The sequence below is a fragment of the Strix aluco genome, chromosome 1, assembly GCF_031877795.1.
Source record: "Strix aluco isolate bStrAlu1 chromosome 1, bStrAlu1.hap1, whole genome shotgun sequence".
NCBI classification, from domain to species: Eukaryota; Metazoa; Chordata; class Aves; order Strigiformes; family Strigidae; genus Strix; species Strix aluco.
In genome coordinates, this window is record NC_133931.1 from 128,742,788 (window position 1) to 128,761,191 (window position 18,404).

General features: G+C 38.1%; 1 protein-coding gene across 6 annotated transcripts in view; it reads left to right on the forward strand.

The window, feature by feature from the left end:
* Positions 1-18,404, forward strand: part of CDK14 (cyclin dependent kinase 14) — a 321,627-nt gene that overhangs the window by 62,438 nt on the left and 240,785 nt on the right. The window contains exon 1 of one of the 6 annotated variants that reach the window (XM_074835239.1): positions 5,262-5,380. The exons of 4 other annotated variants lie outside the window; for them this stretch is intronic. Coding sequence is in view for 1 of the 2 variants with exons in the window: in XM_074835214.1 (XP_074691315.1) it covers positions 5,566-5,640 (75 nt within the window). In the remaining variant the exon portion in view is untranslated. Of the gene's footprint in view, positions 1-5,261; positions 5,381-5,495; positions 5,641-18,404 lie in introns of those variants that run through there. One more of the 6 variants, XM_074835214.1, reaches the window with a different exon arrangement.

Here is an 18,404-nt window from a genome sequence, read left to right on the forward strand (position 1 = left end):
AGTTACTCCCATCTCAAGGTGGTTGCTTTACTGTTCTCATAACATGAACTCACCATTTGCGTTGTGTGGCAAACTCAGCAGACAGCAAAAGCCTTAAGGACTGAAATAGTGGCTCAAAGGAACAATGCTTAGTGAAGAAGAGTAGAACAGATTTTTCAGAGTGGATACTTACTCCAGCTTCTTATCTACATCATAGGAATGTGAGGTTGATTTGGCTTGCTTTTTAACCACAATAGCCTACATTTTATGCATAAATATTTTTTTTAGTTAAAAAAACGATTTTTTTTCCATTCCAATGTAGAAAGACATCAGGTGAAATAAAAAAACCACACAACAAAGCCTTTCATGTGAGTATCTCAAAGTGAAAATGAAGGGAAGCTAAAATCCAGTGCTTTCAAATAAGATTAGAATTTCAGTGCATGACATATTTAAACTTGAGAAAGAGATGAAGGTGAACTCTTTTTGTGTTAAGTTTTAATTCATTTGTAGAAAGCTTTCTTCTCCTAGCTATAATGCTATGGATGACTTTGAAATGGGATGTCATTGGGCTTTGTCCCTGTGTGAGATCAGCTGTAGCAATGTATGTAACTCAAAAATGAAACATTTTCAGGGATTCTTCCCTGGGGTTTACACTGGTAGATATTAAAAAGCTATTGTTAATTCTTTATAACTCTCCCTAAAGAAAAACTTCGTAAACTGTGTCTCTATTATTCATCATTAAAATTTGTGTCATAGAAATATTCTTTCCTGATTAGCTAGGTTTGTTGGGTTTTGTGAGGGGGTTTTTTTTGTTTGTTTTTTTTGTTTTATATTCCCAATATGAGAATTGTCAGCCATGTGGTTTTAGGAATTGTATGTCATAGCAGACGGGTTAGTTTAACTAAAGCTACTCCACTAAGCCATCTTACTGATTCTTATCATCTTCCAGACAGAGTGCATACATTTGAGTTTTATACTGCTTGAGTTCTTTGTGGTGTTTTTGAAAAGTGATTGACAGATGTTGATTTTAAACGTCTCTTTTTTTCTGAATAGTCTAGGTTTGTATTGCTTTGTACGCAATATATTAGTAACATTAAGACTCAGCACCAGAACATGAGGTTATGTGTTTATACAGGTACGTCATAAGTCTTGGGAATTATGGTGCATTTTTTGTCTAGAATTTTATTAATGCATTATGAAGATACCTCCATTTCTGTAGTGAAATGTTGCTGCTGTTGACAGCACATGTAACTGTATGATGCTGAAGATGAATGATTCTGGTATCACTTACTGTCTTTCAGTTGGGGATGAGGAATTTAGACAAAGAAGATGCAGAATATTTTACCTGACACATGGTATAGGCTTCGTGCTCTTTACAGATAGGCATTTTTTTACAGCATAGTTTTAATATATTATAAGGGCATGAACACAGTACTAGCTGAGATAGAATTCTGTCGGTGTGTAATACTTGGGTGTGTTTTTGCAAGTATGAGCAATGCATGGCTAGAAGAAGACTGTTTATTTGTTTTTATGTAGCAAGGCATGCTTTATTATTGCAGGGTAAGGTATATTTGAGTCCCGTTTGGCATCTAACTAGGTGCCCACCCTCAGCGGGCCTACAGATCTGCTTTCTTTTTAAAAGTAGAAGAATCATGAAATTCCATACCTTGACTAAGTTCTGCATCTGGTATCTGTGTATATTAACTGCTGATCACGCTGCAGGTCTAACTGCCTCAGGCCTTTGCATTTCTTGTCTTTAAGTACTTTTGGCTACTATTTAGAGCCTAACAGAATTCTTTAGAATAGTACTTGTACAATACCTTTAAGAGCTTAACAACAAAGAAGAAAAAAGTAAGGCTTGGAAAATAGTATTCAGCTTCCGTAAGAGGAAATCCTAACTCAGGTTAAAAGACGAAATTCAACTTCTTATCACAGATACATTGCGCCAATGAGTTTTAGCCTGGATTATTTTATTTATATGAGATCTTTGCTGGCATAGCAATGAACACAAAAGTATCAATAACAAATAAAACAATCTCAGTGTAACTATTAGTGTTCACAGGAAGATGTGGCTTTGCTAGGAATATTGAGTTAGGTTTGCCTTTTGCACAGAAAGAATATAATTGTCCAGAGTCATTGGATTAACAATGCAAAGCCTGCAAAGACTGCTTTCACTGAGTTGAAAATGTATCTGGACTGATTTGAAGTGTTTTTCAGATGTGTAAAATCATTACACAGTGTTCTCCATGTTGTACTTCCCTTTGAACTTGCACTTTAAACATTCTTCATAATGCAAAGCATATCTGGAATCAGTTCCTAAAACCGTAAAATCTCTTTTCTGGTCTTAAAAGTTGCAAACATACTTGGCGCTGTGTTACATTGCATTTTATTTCAGACAGTGACTTTTTAAGTGAAGTCCCACCATACCAGATAATGCAGATGGTATAGTTCAAATATTGATATTGTGACACAAGTTTAACAGCATGTTGTACTTGGACAACTTGTCACACATTCCATTGTGCAATATTATTCGCTGCTTCACTTGCCATCTTAAGATAAAAATTTTCTTTGCATTCAACACATTTTTGTCACTTCTGGGTTGTTTTATTAAGGTCATGTCTTGTGTACTCTATGTATTCTAACTTCAAACTAAACTCAAACTTACCAATTTAGGGAAGGGGTCATATTTTGTGATCGCCTGTGATAGCAAGGAACTGAACAGGACTTGTACAGATGTTGTCCCATCCAGTCCTCTGTTTCTGAATGCAACTTTTTAAGCATCTTGTTAAATCAATTTTTATGAAATACTATCAGTGGCTTATGAAGTGCCTGGCTAGATGTCCAAATGGCTTTCACAAGTGAGTAAATTTTCAAAACTGTGAAGCGTGTTTACTTTTGCCTTGTATATTCAATCTGCAGTTGTCAAAATGGAAGGGTATGTGTTGAGGAGGAGTGGCTCATTAGTTATGCAGTTTCTTCTATGAGGAGAAAATAGGCTCATACGGACATATGATACTTGTACAAATTACTGCGTGTGGTTATTACTTTTTGGAGAGGAGGGAATAGTTTGCTGCCTTTCTCCCTTGCTTCCTCTCTCCCCTCCTCTCTCTTGGATGATTTAATCTAGCACAGGGGCAAAAATGCTGAGAGGCCTGCATGGATGAACAAGGAGTTCCTAACAAAACTCAAACATAAAAAGGAAGCATACAGAAGGTGGCAGCGGGGACAAGTAACCAGAAAGGAATACAGAGACATTGTCCAAGTGTGCAGTGATGCAATTAGGAAAGCCAAAGCCCAACTGGAATTGCATCTGTTGAGCGGTGTCAAAGGCCACAAGAAGGACTTTACGGCAATAAGTGCAGATTTTTTTTAATGCAGTAAAAATAATTAACTTTAAAATATGGAAGAGTTTGGCTTCTTTGCATTAGGTCACATTACTTTGTGGACTGTTTGGCTTGCTTTCTGTCTCTGTGTCTTTGCCCGACACCTTGCCTGCTTCTGGAATGCAGTTCCCTGTTTCTCCACCTTCTCTGTTCCCTTTCCCCTTGGCTTTCCACAACTTTTCCCTTAAAAGTGGTGCCTGTCTTTTGGCACATGGTGCTTACTCACTAGTTCTGGGGTTTTTTTTGTTTGTTTTCTGAGGATCCTTCTGTCCTGTTCTCCTTCATCCTTGAACAAATTTGATGTTGACAGAATAAGGACAAGAAATGTAAATGTTCTGAATGTATTTTCTCATCATTTCAGCTGGAAGCTTTTTTTCATGTTTTCTTTGGACCCCCATGCTTGAGACACTCAAGAAGAAAATTTTGGCCTAGAGATTGGAAGTCATCTTTTTTGGGGGGAAGTGAAGTCTTCTATCAGCTTAAACACCAAGTTAAGAAACTGAGTAGACTTCTGGAATATGCCATTGTGACTAAGGTTGGGAAGTAGATGAGGGGAAAAAATAACAAGTGCTACTTAATTTTGGGCACATCTTACAGAATTTGCTCGTGCCATTCAAGTTTTATCATCACTGAAGCCATTCATGCTAGATTCAGCTGTGAGCCTTGAGTTGAGAAGTATTTAAGCATGTGTTGGTGACTGTGGTGGGACTTGAGCAAATGTGTGGAGTTTAAGCATGCTGTGCTTTCTTTGAAGTGGGACTCTACGGGTGAGCCTGTTTCTGATGGTTTGTGACATGGGTCACAGGAGCTGCCTGGGGTGTGAGCCAGGGCTGACTTTCACCTGCTAGTTCATTGCACCTCCTCGTTACATAAAAATGAAACACAGTTGAACTGCGTTCTTTCTCTCCTGAAGGTTTCCCTTATGTATATGTTACTGCTCCCTGCCCTAGTGTAGTCTGTCCAGCGGTCCCCCAACACTGGGGAGGTTTCTGGGGAGCCAGGAGCCATCGGAAGCACAGGCCAGCAGGGGTTGCTGTAGGAGTAGGAGATGGAGAAGATGCGCTGCCTCCCTTTTGGAGAAGCCCTCCCTGAGGGTTTGCTTCTGCTGCCCTCTTTTCCCTCGTACCGCAGCCAAGCTCGCTTGGGCTCAGGAGTGGCTTCCCAGCACGGAGTAGGTGTCTGTTGCTTACTCACAGCTTTGCATATTTTGTATGTTCATAAATTAAATACTACGTTTCATCCTTACAATGCTAAAATTAACTTCAGAGATCATATTTTGGCTCAATACATTTTAAATGCTTTTTCATATTTATTGTTTCTGTAAAAGTGGACAAGTGGTTTTCATAGTGCTTATTTCCAGATGCCCATAGATTATTGCTTTAATATCATTTGTCACTCAAGAACTTGCTGATTTCCTTCAGGACTCTGACATAATTGAATTGGGAATGATTAGTTACATCCTTTTGATTGAATGTTGAGTTTTTTTCCTTAATTCCTATGAAATCACTATTAGATATTTTGGCTGCATTTCTGTGTTGGGTTGAAGCAGTGCTACATTGTAAATCAATATCTTTTCAAAAAACGGCTGTAAATTGCCTAGATAGCATATGCATGGTTACTTTGGCTGCAATGCTGCTGCAGAGCCTGGATACTCTGCCTTTCTGGGAACTCCACAGGCAAGTCCATCATATATTTTAAAAAAAAAAATATTTTTAGAAAGAGCATGGTATTGCTGATGAAATTTAGACAAAGAAATATTGTACCCTTGGTGCTCATCTGTACCTTTTATATTTTACTCCACTGGGATTACCCTGTCTTGAGGGATTTCTTTGTTTTCTGCTTTAGATTTCCCCCTTTCTTAGCTGTAGTACAGCCGTACCATTTCAGCTTGCTAGTGCAGAAAGATGTTGTGAATTCAGTTGCTGAATGAGCCCGGCCTGACTGCAAACACTAACATTGCTAGAGAGATGCCAAAGAGTTGCAGGTGAATCTAACCTGATCTGGCCAACAGCAAAACGGTAAGATGGGGCTTGTTTAAATCTCTGGGATTAATTTGGTGCTGGAGTTTCCTGTTTCAATCTGAAGCCTGGTTATCACATGCTTCCAACTTGAGCAGGATTCATTCTGTGCATGTCAGGGTGGGCTTTCTCAGGAATGCTTAACATCCAGGCAGAGGGAGGCGGTGGGAAGCTGGGAGTGCCACATGAGACCTCTCGGCAGCCACCCTGGTGAGGCTCCCCGGCAGCACTGCCTGCGGTTTGTAAATATCAGGGAAAAGGTAGGGGAAAGCTTAAAAGCGATGCTTTTCTCAGTACAGCTTTTTATTACTCTCTCCAGCAGCCTTATTTATTATTGTATTAAGAGGATAGTGTGGGCAATTTTTTCCGATATATGCTTGGCTGAATGCCCTTTGGGATGAGTGAGTGAAGGACGTGATCAACCACTTTTTCATCTCTGCTAACAAGTCTGCATCTTCCTAGATCTGAATAAATGTCTTTATCAGTTACAGATTTGCTTGGTGGTGGAAGATAAAATTAAAATGATCCTGTATAAATACATGCTATATCACGGATGTCAGAATATCTTTTTGCCTTGTTAACCTCTGTGATTATTTTATTTCTCTTGCATGCTGTCTTTATTTAATAAAAATTGAGGTAGTCATTTTAAGTAGTCATTCTTGAATGCTTATGTAGGAGTGTGTTGGCAGCGGTTTGGATCTTAGTGGAATATTTCAATGTATGAAAGCTTAGAGCAGCAGCATGTTCAGGGAAAGAGAGGAGGAAAAAAGCAGCAGTTATCATCAATACAAGACAGAAAGATTAAAATGTGGCCATTGTATGGAATAATTTAAATTATTTTTGATGACTTGACAGCTAGTGTGTTTCAGGTGTAGATCAAGCCATAGATTAATCTCAAAAGAAATCCAGTGGAACTGAACAAAAAAAATATTTCACCATATGTTCTAGCATTTAAAGGAAACCAACTGTGGTAATGATAGAGTGATGAAATATGGTTTTTGCTATTACTAGTTAAGGATAAAAGCAGAGGGCTTTATTTCTAGAGGAGCATGTTTATACTTTATGCAGTAAGTGAAATATACTCCAAGAAGAGATCAGTTATGTATCAGTGTGGGATCAAATAACTTGTTTGACAGGGATTCATGTTTGCTTTTTCTGTACTTGCCAATTAAGGGTTTTTTCTTCTTTGTCACTGAATATGATTAAAGGGGGAAGATTCAGTCCTATCGCAATTATTTTCTGAAGGTTTCATTATTATTTTGCTGGAGTTCCTTATTTAAAAATTTTTTTTTCTAAACGTATGACACTGTATGCACTGCAACATAAGTGATTTGAAGTGGGCTGTTTCACACTGTATACAAACTTAATTTGCATAGTTTTGTCTCAGAAAGTAGAGATGCTTTTATTTTGGTCAAGAATAACCTTGAATGTTACTATTACAGCAATTATTTCAAGTGCAAGCATTTTTCAGTGGAAGTTTTCCTTTGCTTATACTGTCATACCTATTAATAAATTATAAATCTTGGGTGCATTTGGCATTGTTTAATGCATAGAAGTAATCCAACCGTTTGTGTTTGCTCTCATGTTGTACCAGGAGTGAAAGTTCAGAGACTCTTAGGCACATGGGATTTTTTAAAGCAAATTTTAAATTACAGTTTTTTTCTTAGTGATACTTTTTCATCTACATATATATGAAAATTGTTGCTTCAGCCACTTCCTCCAAGTGTTTTTTCTCCCCAAATATAAAACCATCAGCTCTGTTCACTGTGTTACTACTGTCTCTGGAGTGCTTCCATTTTAGTTTTCTGAGCTTAAGAAATTAGCAATATTTAGGACATTTTTTATTGGTAATTAATATTTCCTATGGTAATATTTAAACACAGATCCCAAATTAACTAGGAGGGAAAAAATAACATATAATGTGGAAAACGTGGCCAAAAAGTTAAGAATGCAGATGGTAAATGTAGGAAATACGTAGTTTAATAGGCGGTTAGTGCCGAGTGCTCTATAAAGATTGTGATCTTTGCTGCGTGGATCAGTTTTGTAGTGAAGCTGAGGTCTGTCACAGCAGGAGATAAGAGCTTACCTGAGGAGTGAATGTTTGCCGTAGTCTCCTTCATGTCTCTGACTCCAGATAGAAAGAACTTCAAAAAGTTGGAGCTGAGCAGATGAAAAATCATCAACAACGCATCTGAGTGCAAACAAGTTAGCCAGCCTTTGAAGTCCTATAGCAAAAATGGTCACCTATCTCTTTTTAGCTATTTTGCTGTGTAAATCTTAAAAACAAGCAAAAAAACCCTAAAGCCAAAAACACATGCACAGTTTTTAACATTTTTTTCCCTCACAATGTAAGCTTGGGTGGGCTATTTAAAAAGTTGACCTCCGAGGAGGTCTGTCTCATGCTGTCTCATGCAGGCAGTTCTTGTTTTTCCCAGAGACCCCACAGACAAGGAAATGGATGGTATTGTTAAAAGGGCCTGTGCTTAGACCTCAGTACAAATATGCCTAGTCGATCCCAAGGGGTAGCTGGTGCGGGTACTGCGAGAGTGAGTCACACAGCTCTGCTGGGCTCCAGCTGCTGGAGGTAAGAGATTATTTTGTCCTTTAAGGGAAATCCTTGCACGGTGCCAGCTACCACTGAGTTTTTGCCTCATGCAGGTTTCAGTACGCCGTCCTGGCCTGACCTAAGTGGTCAGTAGGAATTCGCTGGAGAGAAGGCTTGTGCGAATGCTTGGCCTGGGTCAGGTGAGGCTTCAGGCTGTTGTATTCAGTGACTTCTGTATAAATGTGAGTAGATGTGCCCCTTAAAGGTCACAGTAGCTGCCAAGGACATCCAGACAGCTTTGTTAGGGTTATTTCCCTTTGAAGTCCCGGCAAGGTAAAAATATTCAGTTGTCAGGCAGTGCTATACATGGTTTGTAAATCGGGTTTGATAACACTAGCGTTAAAATTTTTCTAAATGTTTCAGGTACTGATACAATGGTAATTATAGCTTACAAACCATGTTGAAATGAAGGAGTATCCCAGCAAATATTAATTGAAACAACAGAGAGACTGTGTGATACCAGTGCTCCAAAGCCTATTTCTGAACTAAAGAAAAATGTAGCTGGTATTCTTAATTCAGGAAGAACAGGTTAAGTATCATGTTTTCTGAGCTTGAGTTCCCTTAGGTAGGTCCATGCTGGTTTCCAACATCTTTGATTAGGTTTTTCTTTTGGTACCATGGCAAAAGGATGCGTGAATGGAAAGTTGGTTAGTTAAGGAACAGACTCTTAAGGACTTTATTTTTTTTTTAATCCTGCTATCACAACATTAGTGTCACGACAACTTCTCCCAGCAGTAGCTCCATCAGTCATGAAGTGCTTCTTTCTTGTACTTGGTGATTTCTAAGTTTTCTTGTAGTTCAGTAAATACTTTTCTGTGACTACTGTTTGCTTGTAAGATAAGTGTATTGTATATTGTCAGAATTATTGATTATATGCATCTCTTTCACGTGTGGCATATTTTTCACTGATCCCTTTCATTCCACTCCCTAACATAAGCCTACGTATAATTCTGGATTTAACAATTTAGCTAAAGGCAAGTAGTGAAATAGCAATTTAGCATGATGCTGGATGTTGAATTCAGGGGGGTGATTTTGTATTATAAGATTTTTGAATCAACAGCATAAACATTTGCTGTAATGCTGTACATTTTGCCTCTGTAAAAGTAACTTTCAGGCTTTTCCCTCTATTGCTGGTGAACTGAAGCAGTATTGTGAGCTTGCTCTTTTGTTTATCATATTCCTGGGTGGATGGACTTTCTCTGAAGTTCCTGTATCAGTTCTGGACTGGTCCACAGAGGACACAGAAACAGGCAGTTTTATCTGTAAATTGTCTTACTCTGTGATTGTGTGCTAGTCAGAAATGGTGTGAAAACTGTGGGTGGAGATTTCTGTTTTGCAAAAAGTTTTAGAATTTATTATTAAAATTTGGGTAAGTTAATGCTACAGTAGAACTTGCTATCTCATGTTGCTGACTAGGATATCTGTTGCAGCTTCTGATTGAAAAAGATTTGTGATAAATTTCAGCTAGACATTATATAAATGTAAAATAATCTAAGCTGGTAGCAAACATCATATCAGCAAGCTTTTGACCCAGTCTGTATCGTTCTATCCTGGAAGTTGTACAGAATTCATTTTAGTTGTTTTTCAGTTTTGCTGTGTAGGGTGTTTATAATCTAATATTAAATTGAATACAACTTACCTGAAGAGGAAAATACCAAATGTTACCAAGTGAGCAGTGAGGAAATAAAACCACTATAAAAAAGGATAATGCCTGTTTTATGTATTGTGAAAGCTCAGCTTCATTTAATTCATTTCTGATGCTTTTCAGTCTGCAGGTTTAGTACAGTTGAATATGTCCACTCCCAGTTTATTAAATCTTTGTGTAAGTGCAAAGAAAATGTATTTAAACCTGTAGAAAATATGTGTAAAAAACGCTTGCTCAGACTTCCCTGTAAATAGTAGGTTTTTCAATGAAGAAATTGGTTCCGTTGATAAATATTGGCTATAGAAATGTTATTTTGATGTCATGCAGTTGTCTTGGAAAGTTCTACAGTTTAATGATGGTGGGGTGGCGGTTGGTTTTGCTGCTCCCTGGGAAAGCGGTGGAACCACCACCCATAACTTTCAAGTTGGCAAGGAATTCCCTGTATTTGGCAATGTAGTCCAGATACATAAAATTATATAATCATAAAATGTGATTATACTGCTGGTAGGCAGCCGTGCAGGAAAAGCCATGCAAAATATCTGCAGTCAGTCTCAGTTTTGTGAAATATTTTCATGAGAAACTTGATATACTGTAAGGATGGAGGACTTCTCACTGATGTTCTAACTTTAATGATAAATGTGATTTTTGACCAATTTGATTCTCAGGATTTGTTGTTTGTTGAAAGTGATTCAAGATGAACTCACAGCTTTGGAGGTGCAAATTGCCATCAACTGCAGAAGGCTTGGCTGTTTTGCACTGGTATAACTTTTTCTTTAGAATTGATTTGAACACAGTCATAAGTCTGCTGCAGCATACATTTTTGCTTGAACACATCAAAGCAGCAGCAGTGATTTTCACTTCTCTGTTGAAATACCTAGTTTTTTGAAAACTGAGCATTATCTCTATGCTGTTCAGAGAATTCTTCTTATAAAATTAGTTGTCCTTCTTATGATAAGTTCTTCTCACTATCAGTTTGAAACCTCTTCGTTTTAAGTTTTATTCCTCTTGGTAAGAAAAGATATACTGGAGTGTTCTTCGTCTTCTGAATACCTTTAGATGCTATAATTTTCGTTGTGCCCCCTGACAAAATTCTGAGTTGTGGGACATGGTATTTTTGCAGAGGTTCTGCCATTTTTTTCCAGCATAGCACATTATGTACTGAGAACCAAGTTTTTCATTATGCTTCCTTACACCTTTTTGCTTTGAAAGTTACTGTGCTGCTGCAAATCTGACAAACCTGCAGTAGCTGATAGAAAGTTTAACACTTTTCATTCAAGTTGTATAGAATTCTGTAACCAGGTCATTTATCTGAGGAAATAAAAAAGAAAAAAAGAAAAAGTTAAAAAAAGAAGTCAGGTGTATACGAGATCCAAACACAGATGAGGACTATCTTCATTTAGTTGTTTGTGAAGCTGGACTTTTCATCCTCATCTCAACTCTCAAACTTTCAAGAAAGAAAACAATGGCAGAAAGGTCATGGATGGCTGTTACTAAGATTTCTGGGAGACTGAGTTGGAATATAGGTTATTCAAATCTCTGAAGAGTACTTGCACAGGAGAATAATGATGAAGTTGAAGCTCTTTTTCTGTCTATACCTATGTACTGTGCTGATTTGATAGAAGATACCTTGTCAAATCCAGTGGTTTGGAAGATAATATGTACAGGAGCAGATCTAGAATTGCTCAGAGAGCTTGTCATTCCTTGTGACATTGATCTGCCTTGGAAGCTGCATTTCTCAAGCTACAGGGTTGTTGACCTCAGGGATGAAGCACCTAAGAGCGGGAGAGATTTCTTTCTTGGTACTAGAATGAAACTTTGAAATGCATTAGCAGAACAAAATAAGGAACTCTCATTACCTAGTTTTTCCTCTAGCTTTTGCTAAAGATAGTAAAAAAGGAACTTTGGAAGAGAATGAAGGAAAGGAAGGAAGAAAAAGTGCAGAAAAGAGGGAAGGGAATGAAGTGAGTAAGTTTTTGTGGGTTTTTTTTAAATAAAGGTATTGGTCTGAATGAAGAAAGATGAGCCAGACTAATTTATCATTCTAGTCTTGAATTATTTCTTGGGAAGCAATTTTTAAGCATCTGCTGAAGATAATGTGAGACTCCCATTGATTTGTAAAGGACAGTACATCATGCTGCTTCAGTGCAATGAAGATTGTTGTTATACCTGAGAGAAAATGGTTGTAAAACCTTTCCACCTGCAAATTCATATATTTTGCATTTTGAAGATGATTGTGTAACCTGTCCTGTTCCTCTTTTCTTTTCATAAGAAAAGTGCTCTTCAGTGTAGATGTGAAGAGTTCTGAGTTCTTAAACTCTCTTTGTCGTTTGTCTGAAACAAACTCTCCGGTTCATTGAAATTATAAATTAAGTTTTTATCTCATCATGTCTCATTGCTTTCATCTGACTTCAGGCTCACCAGATAATAGAATTTAGTTGGTTTCTTAGTTGCATAGTTGGACTTAAGTCTTGTACTATCAGTTGCATGACCAGATCTGACCAATAGCAGTATTTTTGTTGCAGTCCCTACTTGTAGGAGAACAATTCTTGTTTTTATTTTGCATCAGAAGTACTTGATGATACCTGTGAAAGAATCAAGAGACTTGCTAGTGATAGGCAAAGGAGTGGAAAGGAACTAGGCAAAACCTATTTTCAAGGCATGGAGTTTTCTTGAAAACCTTACTGACAGCCTCAGAGTTTAGCAAGAATAGGCATTTTGCTGTCAAGTCTCTCAAGATTTCTCGCACTTGAACGTGGCAGTGGGAAGACTTACTGCATTTATGGATACGCCTTTGATAACTTCATGATCGGGGGAGTTTTTGGAGGATAGAATGAAATTATAAACCTGTAAACTCAGAAAGATTTAAGATAATGTTCGTGCAAAACTACTAATAATGCACTTATGGAAAGAAAACTGTATAAACTTGCATTGGCACATGTAGCCATCTGTTGGAGCAGGAGGCTGATATGGGAAAGGGATTGAAAATATTTTTTGAATCTTTATTTTTAAATGCTGTTCATATGGTTACAGAGGAGGATAGACAACAGATATAAATGAGTAACTAAGTAAAAGAGTATAGAAACCACCTGTCACAGTTTCATGGGAGAGTGTTTATGTTCAGACACTTTCTTCACCGCTCTGCTGGTTTCCAAGGAGTTGCTGGCTCATGTCCGGTGCTGGAAGCTGCCTCTCCCACGCCGACACCTCTGCTGATCCACTCCTCTGTCCTCCTGCTTGCTTTGCTGGAGAAGTGACCCAACTGCTTTTGGATGCTCTAAGTCCTGAACTAGGTTAATGGAAGCAGTAGCCTGGTTGTAATTGCAGGAAAAGCTTGAATGCCATATTACTTGCTACTTACTTTGAGGCAAACCTGAGCATCGTGCAAGTAAAAGGAAGAATTTATTTGCCAGGCTTTATTACTAACACAGTTATTGTATTTTGGGGCATAAGTACAGAAAAAGACTGTACAATAGACAATAGAAATAGACAAAAGTAGAAATAGACAAAAAAACGCCCCTTTAGATCAGCTCCATTGAGTTTCTGCCTCTTCTTATGTATGTTGCAGGCTCTCAGGACTTCTGCATGACCTTTAGCTGAGACCCTGTCCTTAACTGACTCCTCCTGATGACTGTTGTCACAGAACAGGGTTTTGCTTTGAGGTCATATGTAGGCTTTTATAGACCTAAAATCTAATCTGGGTTCTCTTCAAAATTACACCTTTTTTCCCTGCAAAGAGGGGAACATCAGCTTTAATGGACTGAAAACTCACTTTTCTGAGTTAAGTTGTGCTATGAACAGAAAAAAATATTAATTTTAGAAATGCTCAGCTCCATCTTGCCATGTCCAAGGGACATACAGTCGTGTTGCAGTAATTCCTGACTTCAGGATTGTGCTTGATTCAGTAATTATGTTAACATTTAGGTATTAATTTAGCAGAATAAATATGTGATGGGTGTGGTGGTGGTGAGAGGAAAGAGTTGTGTAAGCAGTGCCCATAAAAACTTCCAGTATAAAACTTTTTTTTTTTCTTGATTCAGGTATTTGAGCTTCTTTTCAGATTTGTATAATCTTGGGATTCCTACTCCCAGTCTAATCAGTTGGCCTTTCTGTGAGAGTGTCGTTTCTCACTTGGCAATTCAGCACAGACATTTAATCTGTTCATTGAGTTCAGTGTTTCAGACAAACACAGAGGATTAATGTCAGAGCTTCCAGTTCAAAAATTCTTCCATCTGGCACTTCAGTGACCTTTTTATATTTGCCTTCTTCCATATGACAGAGACAGTTGGTTTAACATCAGCTTTGACTTCAGAAATAAACCGGCCATTTTTGGAGAGTGCCTTTGAGATGGGCTGTGAGAGATGTATGAGTAAGTTTGTGCTAGGCACAGCAAGGAGCATACCATATCCCTTGATACCATTTTCAGTCTCTGAGCTCTGTTTGCAGTTGCATTTGCTAGTTCATAGCTAGCATTGCTAGTAGTCTCTGCATCCAAATAAAGCTGAACAAATAATACCCAAGAATATGAATTATAGTTCTGGGACACAGTTGACCCTGTTACCCCTCGGAGTTACCAGAGATAAATGACAGGCCATCAGGACAGAAAAAGAAATGCCTATTTTATAATATTTTTTTCCTCCCATCTTCCTTCCTTCCTTGTGTGACCATTACTGTATTTCTTGTCCTTTGTTTTTCTTCTTTATTTTTCTGTCTTACTCAGGTTCTCTCACTGCCCTTTTTAGCTGTGTCCATCAAATGTTCAAACCAAAGAGCTGATACTGGTAATTACAGGGAAGGGTGAGTGTTGAAGGACCTCTTTTGTGGTTTAAACCCAGCCAGCAACTAAGCACTATGCAGCCACTTGTTCACTCCTCTCCCCTCCTGGTGGGATGGGGAGGAGAATTGAAAGAAACAAAAGTAAAATTTGTGGGTTGGGATAAGAACACTTTAATAACTGAAGTAAAATATAATAGCAGTAATAATAAAATATAATAAAAACAATAGTAATTGTAATAAGAAGGAATATAACAAAAAGAGAGAAATAAAACCCAAGGAAAGACAAGCGATGCACAATGCAGTTGCTCACCACCCGCTGACCGATGCCTGAGCAGCGATCGCCCCTCCTGTCCAACTCCCCCCAGTTCATATACTGGTCATGACATTCTATGGTACGGAATATCCCTTGGGCTAGTTTGGGTCAGCTCTCCTGGCCACGCTCCCTGACAGATTCTTGTGCACCTACTCGCTGGCAGAGCATGGGAAACTGAAAAATCCTTAACTTGGGATAAGCACTACTTAGCAACAACTAAGACATCAGAGTGTTATCAACATTATTCTCACATTAAACCCAAACCACAGCACTGTACCAGCTACTAGGAAGAAAATTAACTCTATCTCAGCTGAAACCAGGACAACCTCTTCCAAATTTGGGCCTGATTGCCCTGGTAGTTGCAGTATGAACTCGCTGGTGATGTGCAGCATTACATGCTCTACTTCCCCTTTCACGATTTCATTCGCTCCCTTATCTCATCACTTGTTCTTCCTTGATCTTTTCCCGTATTGTAGTTTTCTTACCAACTGAACTCTCTTCTCCACCTGTTTGTGTTACTGCTTGTGGGTGCAGCAGTCTTTTACTGACCCTCTCTTCTCAGGGGAGATGGAGAGTGCTGCCAGCTGGGCTGAGAAGTGGACAAGACCTGTGGTTATAACAAGAAAGAACCGCCCTACCGCTTTGTTCTCCAAAGAGAATGATTCTCCAGATAGTGGCATTTTTATTTTGAACAAAGCTGCTTGTAATACTCCAGAACATTCCCAAATTGTGTTTTATAAGTAGCAAATGTCAAATTCCAGTGCTGCCAGAATTCGCAGATGACTTCTGTAGTTCTCAATTGCCATGGTACCAAGGCATGATAGAAAATAACATGCTTATAAAAGATAATGAAAACTCATATCCAGATAGGATTTTTTCAGTGAAAATTAATGCTGGCCTTATGCTCTCAGCAATTCAGCTGTTAGGTTAGTAGTCACTTGGCTATTTATGATTTTTTCTTTATACATCTGTCAGCCAAATGTAAGTGCTGTCTTATTCTCTGTGATAATGAGATTGTTGTGCTACCTTCCAGAGGGCTTTGGCTCTACAAATTATAATCTATAACTTATAACATTTCACTTTAAAAAGCCCAAGTGCTTTACAAAATTAATTAGTGCTCCCAGTTTCTGCTTGTCATAGGGGCAGGATCGTTGTTATTATGAACAGAAAAATGGAATTGTGGAAAGGTTAAGTGACTTTCTTGCATTAAGTCACTCAGTAATTTATTTATGTTTTGCTCAGTGGGTTCTAGATTTTGGGTTTCTCTATATTGGGTCCTTTCATCCTACTTCTCTTGGAATGGTACAAATGGGGGGAATTCAGATGTTGTCTTCTGATTTTTCAGGAAGAATTCTGGATGTTTGCTCTGGTATTTACCCAACTGACCACTTTTTCCCAGGATGTACACAGCCGCAATGACTGATAGAAAGTAGTAGACGGATGGTAAATTTTTAATATTTTACATAAATTCATAGGTACTGGATGACCAAAGTAAACATTTGTAGGATGTTAAATGTAGGAATTAAAAAACAGATATAATGCATCTTCCTAAAAGATGTGATGAGCTTCAGAGTAGTATGTCTTTATACTAGACAAACATTCTTAGGTTTTTTTTCTTCTGTTTGGTAGGATGTCTGGTCTGCCATACCGAAGTTCTTTGTTATTGAGGATATCTTTATTCATATGAATAAATTCCACTGATATGGGACAGCCTATCTTTTACTAAGTACCCTAATAGGTGATTAATTCAGGGGACATTCATGAGTGGTTTTAAAATTCATGAACCATAAGGACTATAAATTACTTACGTGTTTTAACCGATCACACTCACTCTTTAAATGCTGCATTGCTTTAAACAGTAAATGAGTTAATCCAGCAACCTTTAATTCTAAGAATCCAGTTTGGTTGGGACCTCTTTATTTTGCTGGCAGTGATGAAGTAAAAAAAAAAATAATCTCGCACTGAAGCTGTGTCACAATAGCTAAATCTGATAAACCATCTATTTTTTCTTTTACATTAATCCCAAATGCAGATTAAGTGGTATTTCTTAAAATGATATAAGGTGATTCAAGAGACATCTTTATTTAGAAATTATTACATGACTGTTTATACTGATTTTTATTTATTTAATGGGGCTTATTATGGACTTTATGCATGAAGCAAAAAATACACTTCTTGTGATGTCAGTCTCTTAACTTCAGCAGTAATCTTTATGGGAAAAATGTGGCTATTTGCAAACATTATGTCTTGAGATATCATAAATACTGTGATGTTAGGGTGGGGGCTGTAGGAAACTGTATCCCAGTGATCCTTACTGGTGTAATGATGACTAAGCCTGTTTATCCTAGAGCAGCCTTGGGATCTTCTCAAATTGATTGTGAGACTGAGTAGGATGAGAGGGGGAAAAAAGGCTGTCCAAGCTGTTTTGTTGTTTGTCATGCATTGTCTTCCGATTCTGATCAGCAACTAAGAAAGTTGCAAAGTATAAACTATGTTATGCTTTTTTTGGTTCCAAGATCAGGAATTTTGAAGTGCCCTTCCTTTAATGTTCTGGGTGTGTGGTAATGGCTCTTTTAACTTTAAATAAATAAAAACACATAGAAAACACTAACTTTTAATACCAAACTGCACTAACTCTTATGGAGCTGCTTTTTATTTTGCTTTACATTGCCAGAATCTGTGATAGCTCAAGTAATACTGGAATTGATATGAATACTCTGATTTTCTAGATAAACCTTCCCTTCGCTATTTCTTTCAAAAGTAGAGAAGACCTCTTCAGGCAACTGCAAAGTGTCTGCTTGTGCTGTAGGTTTTAAACAGCAAAATTACTTCTGTCTCATCATCTCTCTTTTTTCTTACATTTTTAGTTGAGACTGAGTAAATAATTGTGGACAAATTTTAAAAGTGGATTTACTTCAGTCATCAGGGTGTGGAGAATGTATGAGATATAGTGATTGCTCTGGTGACTACATGGTATATTGGTGTACTGTTTGGCAGTGAAACAACTTGGGGAAATAAAACTGTGTATTTAACACTGATGATCCTTATGTGAGAAATGTAATGGACAGGCTGTTCATGGAGAGGTACTTCTGTTGGACCACACCTGGGCTGACAGGCATCCTTTCTCCAAGGGGGGGTCAGGGACTCTCAGCTACTAATACTGTTATCTCACTGGGTAGGAACAGTCATTGCTATCTTCAGATTAAATCCTTTCCCACCAAAGACACCAAGTCCCTGGACAGTTTCTGAGTGCTGCTTTAGAAGTGTTTTTCCAGACAGTAACTTCAAACACAAAAAATGAGTTTCTCTAGGACCACTCTGTGGAGAAGAGCAAGACTCCTTCCAAAAGGAGATTGGGTGCTGGAGTCTAGTTTATGTTTTCCAGGACTTTCACCTTGCAACTGAAGCAGAGACTTGGGGGATGAATGTCCTACATGTAAAGTTCTCTGGTGTGAATACCATATACACCATTGCTATTGTTTTGGTTTACCTTTTTTCCATGTAGGAAGCACTTTTTTTTTTTTTTTAAATCATCTGCCCCTTGTCCTTGTCTCTCTGTCACTGTTTTGCCAACATCTGGTTTTCAGCATGCTTCTCTGAGGTACTGCTGTCGGGATTCCTGCCAGGCAGGAACTTAGGTGGCAGAAGGCAGCCATATTCTCTCTTACATTGCATGTCTCAGAGCACC